General features: G+C 32.3%; 1 protein-coding gene across 1 annotated transcript; it reads right to left on the minus strand.

Moving 5' to 3' along the window:
- Positions 1 to 2,336: 2,336 nt before the first annotated feature.
- LOC134705327 (uncharacterized) lies at positions 2,337 to 12,702 on the minus strand. Its single transcript, XM_063564071.1, has 4 exons — positions 12,337 to 12,702; positions 9,169 to 9,293; positions 5,453 to 5,632; positions 2,337 to 2,452 (listed from the first exon to the last, which is right to left on the minus strand). Exons 1-4 carry the CDS (start codon positions 12,576 to 12,578, stop codon positions 2,343 to 2,345), a joined length of 657 nt encoding a protein of 218 aa, XP_063420141.1. The 5' UTR covers positions 12,579 to 12,702; the 3' UTR covers positions 2,337 to 2,342.
- Positions 12,703 to 12,879: the final 177 nt, after the last annotated feature.

Raw genomic sequence — 12,879 nt, forward strand, 5'->3', positions numbered from 1 at the left:
CAATTATACCCTACACCATATTACTTGGTATCAGAAGCATGATTTCTAAAAAAAAAATTGAACATTTGACCAATGAACCATTAATATGAAGTCAAGGTCACATCCTCCCTGCTAGACATCATGTACACCATGAAATAGTTCCATATACATGTACCAAACATAGCTGTTTATTTTGGTCATAGTATCTGAAAAAAATACACAACCATACAAAACTTTATACTGACTAATGAACCATAAAATAAGAGGTAAATGTCAGATGAATCATTAGGATTTCATATAAAACCTACCAGACGGACATGTACATCTTGCACTCATTTCATAGTGTTCCTATTGTTCCCAAGAAACAGCCCAAGACAGACACTAAAAACTTTGCATTTAAGAGTGACCACGAAATTAAGGTCAAGGTCAAATGAACCATATTTATTCTACAATCACTCCATACACCAAATATATTTGACATATTACTTATATGTCTGATAAACTTAACATCTATGATCATTCATACAAATGAGGTCAAGGTCATTTGAAACTGCTAGATGGACATGTACACCCGACAATCATTCCATACACAAAATATATTGGCTCCTTTGCTTATAGTATCTGAGAAATAGACCAAACACACAAATGAATAAAAAAAAGCCAAACAGTTAAGGTCTTGAAATCTAACAATCATTCCATACACCAAATATAGTTGACCTGTTGCGTACAGATATAGGCAACATGTTTCTTTCTTTCATTGTCATCTGTGGGTCTTACATAGCTGTGACATTATTAAATCATACATTGAACACCGGGAAGGTAACCTGAAATTGTGTGGATTGTGAAATATTGTTTTGAAGTCTAAGAAAATGTATATAAAATTGCTTGTGGGTACTTAGGCAGCAACCATTTGATTTTCTGGGGGGGGCTATGTTTTTTTTTTCTGTGCACCCTTTTTTTTCTTCGGCGAAGAACAATCAATTTTTTTAGCGACAAACCGAGAACAATTTTTTGCTTTCAATTTTAGAATTACATATAGTTGCAGCTGAGGGTGAAACAAACAATTTTTTTTTCTCAGGGTCCAAAACAAATTATTTTTTTCACCAAAACCTGGAAACAAACTTTTTTTTCCAAAAAAAACCATAGCCCCCCCAGAAAATCAAATGGTTGCTGCCTTAGTATTCCTTGCTATACTAAAAATTGAGTATGGAAATGGGGAATGTATCAAAGACTCAACAACCTGACCATAGAAAAAAACAACAGCAGAAGGTCACCAACAGGTCTTCAATGTAACGAGAAATTCCCCCACCCGGAGGCGTCCTTCAGCTGGCCCCTAAACAAATATATACTAGTTCAGTGATAATGAACGCCATACTAATTTCCAAATTGTACACAAGAAACTAAAATTAAAATAATACAAGACTAACAAAGACCAGAGGCTCCTGACTTGGGACAGTTGCAAAAATGCGGCAGGGTTAAATCGTTATGAGATCTCAACCCTCCCCCTATACCTCTAGCCAATGTAGAAAAGTAAACGCATAACAATACGTACATTTAAAATTCAATTCAAGAGAAGTCCAAGTCTGATGTCAGTATACAGTATTGATTAAATCATTTTGCTCACTTTTGGAGGCTGTGTAGGGATGTTGTTCACAACCTTGTCAGATATGAAACATGATTTTTTTTTAACTTGCAATGTTTCATGGGATCAGCCATTTATTTGCCTTGTACACTGTGTTTAGATGTAAGTATTGGAAAGTACTTGTACAAAAAATGCACATGAATCAAGGTGTACACAGTGGCACAGACATGAATGAGGTTGATCCTTGCAAGAGATGACAGATTGAACACATTTTTGTCTTGTACTCATAATGTATTCTTTTATAACTGTAAAGTATGAGCATGTGAACTTGTTTTTAAAAAAAAAAAATTTTAGATAATTTTGTTAGTTATTTTTTCCATTTCTTTTTTAGTCTCCTACTGACAAAGTGGAAGGGGACTTTATAGATTTGCACTCCGTCCTTGAAGATATTGTTTTGATATTTGGTGTAAAGTTTAATCATGACAAATACAGATCATGTGAAATTTTGTTATGGTCTAATGAATTTTTTGCAGAATTCTGGACATGGACATAAAAAATTCACTTAAATAATCAGTTTTCTACACTTTTTTCTTCATGCTTGAAGATATTGACCTCATATTTTTTAAAAATTTAACACCACCACAAGTTATAGATGAAGTTAGCATTTTTGTTCCAGCACTTTGAATTTTTAACCGGTGCATGGGCATGCAATGCTCTCAGAATGCTTGTTAACCATATGTTTGATACACTGTACAGAATGTCTGGACAACAAACATTTGTGTCATGATACTTTATTTAATGCTGCATAAGCTTTGTCTATATATTGTTTGAGTAAGTGTTCATCTTGCAAAAGTTTCTTCAGCTTATCTGCCTCCATCTCCATCAACATGCCTACAAAATAAAATATTGTATTAAAGATTACAAAATACTCCAAATGATATCTAAAGTTTTTAGTGCTTAAACTATTAAACCCTCTAATCTAAAATACTTTGATTAACTCGAAAAGAAATATATTTTTTTAACTTTCTGATTTTATATTGTAAACGTTCATTATCACTGAACTGGTGTATGTTTGTTAGGGGGCCAGCTAAAGGACGCCTCCGGGTGCTGGAATTTCTCGTTACATTGAAGATCTGTTGGTGACCTTCTGCTGTTGTTTTTTCTATGGTCTCGGGTTGTTGTCTCTTTGATACATTCCCCATTTCCATTCACAATTTTAAAAACGTGTGATAAATCAAGATGTCTGGAAAAACAGAATTAAAGAGAGCTTTCTTCCATCCATTCAAATATTCCAAAGAAGTTGCATAATGTTTGATTGGATTTGAATTTCTGTGTTATAACGCCACTTTCATGAACGTCTTCGTGATATTTAGTGGTGGCCACTTTTTATTGGTGCAAGAAGCCAGAGTGCCTGGAGAAGACCCCTGACCTTCAATAGGAAAACTTATAATCCCAGTCAATTAAGATTGGAATCTAGTGCATCTGCATGAGCTGGGTTTTAACTCACAATCTCAGTTTTGACTGGCTAGTGATGACAAGGCCCCTTCACAGTGTTTAATAAGAGATCCTATTTTTTTATTAAACATGTAAATTAACAGACGGTGACATCCCATTACTCCGACAACCATTATTCCGACAGCCCATTACTCCGACAGCCCACTATTCCGACAGCCCATTACTCCGACAGCCCACTTTTCCGACAACCCATTACTCTGACAGCCCATTATTCCGACAATGCATTTTTCTTATGTGTATGGGTAAATTTTCTCTAAAAAAGACCAACTCCGTTCTCTGTAACATTTGTGGTTGTATGTTTATCCTGGTCCCTCTTTCGTTTTACGTGTCTGGGTATTTTATTTTTCTTTACATTTTATCGTTGATGTGTCCACTGTCAGTCTGTGCTGCTCGCTGTGTATTTTTTGTGTGTCTTGGTCTACCTTCTTTCACTAGTTTGTCGATTATCCCCTTTTGCGTATCAGGGGAGTTAGGTTTCATCACTATTAACTACATAAAGAAATATAACGGAGTTGGATAACACTACCTGCCTTCTTTGGTCGCAACACTTTCTATCCCTTGTATCACTTATCTGAGTTTTATTTAAATTAATTGTGTCGCAGAAATAAGGGACTAATGTAGCGTCAGTCAAATTGAGAAAAACAAAGAGACAAATACATACCAGATCCTTAAAAATAAGATGACAACCAGGACGAAATATGAGCTCAGAAAAGATTAGCAATTCCAATTATGAATATGGTATCATGTTCGGGAATGTGAATCCAAGAAATACGGAGACAGTACACAGCACTTCCAATAGCGATCGATCAGACATATAAAGTCTGCGAGATGACACTCAATTTATTTGTAGTGATACTAATTTTATATCCCGAGCTTATTTCAAAATCTAGAAAAATATGTCTCTTTTATAATAGTTGAAGGAAGTCGGGTCGGTGACTGTTTATGACATAGAAATATACAGTCAATGTATTTTGACTGTTCATGCCAATAGAACGATACTCAGTGCAGTATAAAAGCAAATAACAACTAGTAAAAAATCTAAGACAATGTGTTTGTGTCTTTCTCAATGTCTAATTGTAAAAACTTACTACATTACATGTATGTGTTTTGTGGCAAACTTGACACTCATTTTTATTTGAAGATTGTTTCCAAGGACAAAAATATTTAGACATAATTGATTTTAAGGAAGGAAGTTCAGTTAAGAATCGGTGCTCACCCATTACATTAAGAACTGAAAATGCCAGATATTCAAAAAATCGTATTGTACAGCTGATAAAGTTGAGCATGAGTGTCATTTTTCAACGAATGCTCTCATTATCAAAATTTGAGGGAGCCTGCGGAACTCTTTCAGCATAATCAGTCTAGCACATGTGGGACTTTGAAAAGTTAGATAAATATAATAATAAATCTTCGATGTAAACACAAGAAAACTTTACTATTACATGTATAGGGGAAACAAATGATGATTATATTGTTAGTTCTTTTGAATTATGTTGTACATGGTTTGATACTGAATGTTATTTGATATCAATGTGCTAGTTTTTTATTCTATTTTGTTTTGGCTCCGATTGTGAATGAGGCTTACGGTGTTATAAAGATACTTATATCATATTATTACTATGATATTAGTATTGTCAAGTCTTAATGTTGACCCAATCATTATACCACCGCCTCACAAAAGTGGAAATATACTGTTTTACCACGGTCTGTCTGTCCATTCAACCGTCCACTCGTCAGTCAGCCCGTCCGTGAGTTTGTCCGTCCGTCCCATGGATATTTTCGTTGCATCTTTTTCATGAACGACATTACAAGGATTTCTAGAAGGTTTATTGAAGTCGGCTATATCGTGGTTGTTCGTGATTTTTTATGCTGTTTATATATCTTTAAATTTAGAAAGTGAAATAATATTTTCTGTTCTTTTCTATATACAGATTTCCAATTGAGTGTATAGAAAGTATTCAAACTACCTCATTCTTATGTTATATATATTTAAAAAAATATATTATTACATATATCTAAACGTAATAATACAGACAGACAAGTTTTATTTAACCCTGATATCCTAATACTTGGCTTGATTAGTGTCGGACTTATGGGTTGTCGGAGTATTGGGCTGTCGGAGCAATGGGTTGTCGTACTAATGGGTTGTCGGAACAATGGGCTGTCAGACTAATGGGCTGTCGGAATAATGGTGTGTAACTGAACAGACAAACAACATTAAGATGTCCTGCTGATAACAGGCATACATTGGGACTGGGTGGTAAACAGGATAGCTCAAAGCAATGTCAACTTATTACACACTTAAAACCTCCAGTACATATTTCCAATGTTCCTAAGACATTTATTGCTGTAGGATAAACTTTTGACATGATGTACCTGTGATTTTCTCTACATGTTTTGGATAAACTGTCTCTATCTTCTGGTACAACATCTCTCCTATAAATTCTCTTTCACTGCTATCAATAGCTAATCTGGCTTTATCTACAGCTACCTGAAACTTTTCTTTATCTTGCAACAAGACTTTCACATTTTCATTTCCCAATTCCAGAATCATACCTATAGAATAAATTTGTTTTCTATCAAATAAATTTCTATTTTCAAAAATAAAAAGAAATGTACAAGTCCCAGTCATTATGAGTTTCTCTAGTAGTGAAAAATTGTCTCATTGTTATTGTTCTATTTAATTTGATTTTTGTTAGTTTAAACACCACTTATAAGAACCGCATTTAGGCTATTTCATGTCGGTAATTTTCTATTGGTGGAGGAAGCGGATTGCCTGGAGAAAACCAGTCTTTTAATAGGAAAACTGACAATCCTAGTCAATTAAGATTGGAGTCAAGTGCACCTGCACTAGCAGGGTTCTATACTCCCAACCTCAGTGTTGACTGGCTAGTTATTACTGTAGTAACTACTTAGACCACCACTCTGCCACCCAGGACCCTGTGTTCTATTTTAAGAAAAGATAAACTTATCTTTGTAAAAATATTTTTTAAATTTTATTAATTATCTCCCTTTACATATTTTCTTTTACAATCAGTGTCAAATATTATCTGAAACTGCATAGATGCTATAAATAAACAGAATATAAACATCACTTTTATTTCGTTCAAATGGGGTTTAGCATTAGACACAGAAACATCCAATTTTTTCCTGAATATGCATGAAATACTTGCCACTGAAAATTCAGCATACAACTATCAATCAATACCAAACTGATTGACAAATGGTGTATCCATTCATATGAATACTTATAATGCAGCAACAACACTCAATAGGTATAACATTTATCTATTAATTATTAACAACAGACAATACTTGTAAAGTCTAAAGCTCTTTAAGTTTGTGTTGCTCAGTCTTAGTTTTCTCTGTTGTGTTTTGTATACTCTTGTTTGGGGTTTTCTTACATTCTTTTATATTTGCTGTCACAGTCAGTGATAATTTCAGTTTGTGACCTATTTATAAAAGGTGCTTCACTATATAGCAACAGCAGGCATGATGTCACAAATCTGTACTCTGACTGGACAAAAAAATGGAATTGAACAAAAACCAACAAAAAAAAATATATGCTACAATTAAAAATGTATTGTAAAAGGAAAAAACATTCTGTGCATAAAATCAAACTTAACCAGATGCTCCGCAGGGCGTAGCTTTATACGACCGCAGAGGTTGAACCCTGAACAGTTGGGGCAAGTATGGACACAACATTCAAGCTGGATTCCGCTCTAAATTTGGATTGTGATTAAATAGTTGACACAGCATAGGTTTCTGACACAGAATGAATGTATTCAAATGAACTTAAAAATTTTGTTTTCTCTTAGAGCAATTCACTATGCTGTTGAATATTAATCCTCTCAAAAAAATGTTTGAAGAAATTTTCTTTTTATTAATGAAATTTCAAATGAGAAAAATTGAACCCAATTTTTTATTCACATCCCCCTTTCCCTTATTCCAAAACTAATTTCAATTAAAATATTCTAATGGAGTTTGCAACAATTACTACTCATTTAAATACATCATAAAATATTAAGATGTAAAAAAACTGCTTGTTATCACTGAATGGTAAAGATTATTTAAATTTATCAGTTGGTAGTAAAAAGTGAATATACATTGTATATTGTATATAACAAAGATTTAAGTTGATTCTGGACAAAGAAAGATAACTCCAATTAAAAAAAATTCTTGCAGATATTTCTTGCTTACTATACTGGACAAAGAAAGATAACTCTTAATTAAAAAAAAAATTTGCTATTTCACAATATTGTGAAATTAGATATTTCTTGCCATTGCACAATACTGTGCAATTGAAAAGACTTGCTATTGCACAATACTTAATATAATAATTTTAGATCCTGATTTGGACCAACTTGAAAACTGGGCCCATAATCAAAAATCTAAGTACATGTTTAGATTCAGCATATCAAAGAGGCCCAAGAATTTAATTTTTGTTAAAATCAAACTTAGTTTAATTTTGGACCCTTTGCACTTTAATTTAGACCAATTTTAAAACTGGGCCAAAAATTAAGAATCTACATACACAGTTAGATTTGGCATATCAAAGAACCCCAATTATTCAATTTTTGATGAAATCAAACAATGTTTAATTTTGGACCTCGATTTGGGCCAACTTGAAAACTGGGCCAATAATCAAAAATCTAAGTACATTTTTAGATTCAGCATATCAAAGAACCCCAAGGTTTCAATTTTTGTTAAAATCAAACTAAGTTTAATTTTGGACCCTTTGGACCTTAATGTAGACCAATTTGAAAACAGGACCAAAATTTAAGAATCTACATACACAGTTAGATTCGGCATATTAAAGAACCCCAATTATTCAATTTTGATGAAATCAAACAAAGTTTAATTTTGGACCCTTTGGGCCCCTTTTTCCTTAACTGTTGGGACCAAAACTCCCAAAATCAATACCAACCTTCCTTTTATAGTCATAAACCTTATGTTTAAATTTCATAGATTTCTATTTACTTATACTAACGCTATGGTGCGAAAACCAAGAAAAATGCTTATTTGGGTCCCTTTTTGGCCCCTAATTCCTAAACTGTTGGGACCGAAACTCCCAAAATCAATACCAACCTTCCTTTTGTGGTCATAAACATTGTGTTTAAATTTCATTGATTTCTATTCACTTTAACTAAAGTTATTGTGCGAAAACCAAGAATAATGCTTATTTGGGCCCTTTTTTGGCCCCTAATTCCTAAACTGTTGAAACCAAAACTCCCAAAATCAATCCCAACCTTTCTTTTGTGGTCATAAACCTTGTGTCAAAATTTCATAGATTTCTATTCACTTTTACTAAAGTTAGAGTGCGAAAACTAAAAGTAGACGACGACGACGCCAACGTGATAGCAATATACGACGAAAATTTTTTTCAAAAGTTGCGGTCGTATAAAAATAAAATCATACAGATTAATCATATAAAGAAGGTGTCATTATCACCACTGTCAAATTTGGGGATTTTGTAGGCTTCGCATGATAACATGTCAGAAAGGTTCATACCACTGACAGGTTCGTTAGATCTACCATGTCAATAAGGCTTTTAATAACTTTAGAGCTATAAATATATTGTATCCACAAAAACTTCTGTCAATCCCAGATACACACTAAAATAGGTTGTTTCTCTAATTTTTGTGCTATTTTCACATTTTCTGACCGGTGTGAGAAAAATATTTCTCCTCAGTATTGAAAAATTTGTTCTCTGCAAATGATTGGTTGAAATTTAATTGTGGCGTTAAATTTTCTTGTTTTCTTCTGAATTTTCTCATTGTGACGTCATGAAAAAAGTGACCATGTCTGATGACGTCACATCAAAAGTACACAACTTTCCTCAAATCTTTGAAACGAAAGGATAAAAATCATAAGAGAAACAGATTCCACCACTGTAACTCATGCATTACAATAATTGTTAAAGTTGTTCTAAATATATAGTTATAAATGACATTTCCAACTCATGTATCTGAACTGTTTCAAGTTTGTTAATAACTGCAGATTGTAATTTGTAGCCTATTAATATGTTATGTGTGTCAAGCATGAAGTTTTTAACATTTTACAATAGATAAACCTATACATGGTTAAAGTACCTGTTATTTTCGAACAGTGTTCACTGTCAATTGATTGAACAGAATCAAATAATAGTTCTTCATCTGTTGATGATGTATGGTCTGAGACATCTTTTGATGAATACAGATCTACTGGAATAGGCTTACTGTAAATGAAAATGTTTAATTTAAACCTGATTTCAAATACTGTGATAAAATATTATCTTTTAAAAGCTCAGGTTTTTTCCTAAATTTCCTCTATACTCATGATACTAGGGTACATTTTCAGTTTTGAATTCACCTGAGTGACCTCAGAGTTCAGTACATTTGTTGTAGTTTCGTGATTATCACTTTTTTATAGTGTTCATTTCTGAGAATGTTGATCCCATCTACTTTTTTTCTGTGAAATGAATATTTGAAATTATCCTAAATTATAATATTTTTTTTTAACCATAATGGATAGTCATGAGGGACAATCAACAAATATCTATATGATATCTTCCTTATTATCAAAGTACAAAATGTAAATATGGTATTATTTACAACTATCCAAAGAACATAAATAATATGCACATAATAAAATTGAGAATGGAAATGGGGAATGTGTCAAAGAGACAACAACCCGACCAAATAAAAAAACAACAGCAGAAGGTCACCAACAGGTCTTCAATGTAGCGAGAAATTCCCGCACCCGGAGGCATCCTTCAGCTGGCCCCTAAACAAATATATACTAGTTCAGTGATAATGAACGCCATACTAATTTCCAAATTGTACACAAGAAACTAAAATTTAAATAATACAAGACCAACAAAGGCCAGAGGCTCCTGACTTGGGACAGGCGCAAAAATGCGGCGGGGTTAAACATGTTTGTGAGATCTCAACCCTCCCCCTATACCTCTAACCAATGTAGAAAAGTAAAAGCATAACAATACACACATTAAAATTCAGTTCAAGAGAAGTCCGAGTCTGATGTCAGAAGATGTAACCAAAGAAAATAAAAAAAATGACAATAATACATTAATAACAACAGACTACTAGCAGTTAACTGACATGCCAGCTCCAGACTTCAATTAAACTGACTGAAAGATTATGATTTCATCATATGAACATCAGGCACAATCATTCCCGTAAGGGGTTTAGTATCATACCATCATAACATATATGAGAAGAACATAACCCGTGTCATGCCAACAACTGTTTTAGAATAAATGTGTTTAGTTCCGACGCAAAGACCTTATCAGTGACTAAATATTAACGCCAAAATATGCAATCTTCTATGACTTGACAACAGTATCGTAATTATATCCCTTCTTAATAAGTCTATTCAAAGGTTTTGTAAGTTTATGAGGTGAATACTGACACCTTTGTGCTTTATAAAGAATATTTCCATAAAAAATTGGATGTGAAATACCTGAACGTATAAGAAGTCTGCATGTTGAGCTATATTTACGAATGATGTCTTTATACCGATGATAAAATTTAGTAAATGTTTTGACTAGTTTGTGATATTGAAAACCCTGGTGTAATAATTTTTCAGTAATACATAAATTTCTCTCGTTAAAATCTAAAACATTGTTACATACACGAGCGAATCGTACAAGTTGAGATATATAAACACCGTAAGATGGTGACAAGGGAAGAGAATGCTTCTTTGTCATTTGCATAAAAAATACCTTTAATCTATAAAATTTTTTATGATCAGTTATATGCTGGATTTAAAATAAGAGTCTAAACTTTACTTTTCTTTTATTATGATGTTGAAAAATAAGGTAATGATAATGGATTGATATTTTATACCCACATGTAAATTATAACATGCACATCAGCACAAGAACAAGTTAATGTGACATCTGATTGTGAACAGGCTTTGTTTAAAACTGACCTCAAGAGCCTAATTAATAATGTGCTAGTTCATGAGATAAGGATCAGAGTCTGAAGAAAGATGTGTCACCCAGGTTCCTACCAGGATATATTATTTGGGATCTCAGCTCACTAGGACTTGAATGATGCATGTATGGTGCATGTTAAGTGGAAAAGCAGCAAATTTAAGGTCTTTGGATTGGGCCGACCTGGAATCTCTTAAATTTATATGTCTGCATGTTTATGCATTGTTTGTTAAAAAGTTTTCTATTTAACAATACTACATTATTTAATGAGGAACCCAGGTATTTCCAACTATATAGAGCAGTTATGACATCATGGAAAAGTAATGTTATATCAGAACCTATCTTTATTGAAACAAATAGCCATAATAAAGGTACAAAAATGTACATGTATATAAATATATATTGAACATTTTATTATATGATGCATATGTATGTAGTAAAGAACTTCACAATAATAAAGTGAATACATGGTTTTCAAGTATAGACTGTATTTTAAAAAAGCTAGGCATACAAACATGTAATTCAAAAACCAGTATACATTGTATACTCTTTCACAAAATTTATCAAAATAAGCTATATAAAAAAGCTATATATATCTCCATTTCTGGAAGGAAAATAGAAATAAAGTTTTACATTCAGATCAAGGTAAACTTACTACCTATTTTTCTTTTAAAACTCTATTTTGTTTTGAAAAATATTTGGATCTAAAAGATTTTAGATTAAGACAATCAATCTGAAAAAATAGAATAAGCGCTCATCCATTAAGGATTGAGACTGATAGATATGCCAAACTGTATGTGAATTAAGGACACTCAGAAAATGTTTATTCTGTACTTTAAATAAAGTTGAAGATGAGATACACTTTGTAACTGAATGTCCACTATATATTGATAACAGAAATATTTTTTTTACTGAAATATCTCTAAATTGTAATAATTTTCAATCGTTAGACAATTTTTCAAAGTTTTTATGGCTATTTACACAAGAAAATTTAAATGTGTATAAATGTTTAGGAAAGTATTTATCTAAAAATCTAGAGATAAGGAGAAGTTCAAAAATAATGAATACAAATTAGCCACAAATATACATATTTTGAGTGGTATATGATTTTAAAAGGTATATTTTTAAGATCTAAATTGTATTGTCTGGTTCTTTCCTGGCCTTTTATAGCATTTTTAATAGTACTTAACAATGTTGTTTTCTTATATTATATGTCTCTAATTTATGTCTAATATGTACTTGTATGTAATGTCACGAAAGCTCTTTATAGGGCCCTTTAATTGGAAATAAAATATTCTTATTCTTATAAAAATTTGAACCTTACATGTCTGGGTGGGATACAACTTCATCAACTCTCTTTTTCAAGAAACTATCATCACTAAGCATCCGCAATAATTCATCATCTTCTCGTTCAAGAAGGACTCCTGTAACTTTGCAAATGAGTTCTGAATTTTCAGAGACTTGTCCTGTGTTGACAATGTGCGAAATTTTGACATACAAGTGTTCACCAAGTATTTCTTGTTTATCTTTTATTTTTGGAACAGGGAATTTTTTAATTGCGCTCATTTAGGAAATCTGCATAGAATAACGTATTTTTGCCTAGGAGAACTTAAATTTTATTATTAGTTAAATAACATTAAAAGATTATCAGTTTCAACAGGGACATATGTCTCTGGTTTCAACATGTGTTCTCCATTTGTAAACAAATATATTAATGCGCTTATTCACTTCCGGTTAAAAATTGATAAAAAATAGTTCAATAAATAATAAGTTCAAATTCATTTCTTAACTTATTATATAATTAATCACTGTGTAATTTACGATAGAGTGTATTTTATCCCTTTTCTAAGTAAAAAAATATACACAT

Source organism: Mytilus trossulus, chromosome 2 (genome assembly GCF_036588685.1).
Source record: "Mytilus trossulus isolate FHL-02 chromosome 2, PNRI_Mtr1.1.1.hap1, whole genome shotgun sequence".
Lineage (NCBI taxonomy): Eukaryota > Metazoa > Mollusca > Bivalvia > Mytilida > Mytilidae > Mytilus > Mytilus trossulus.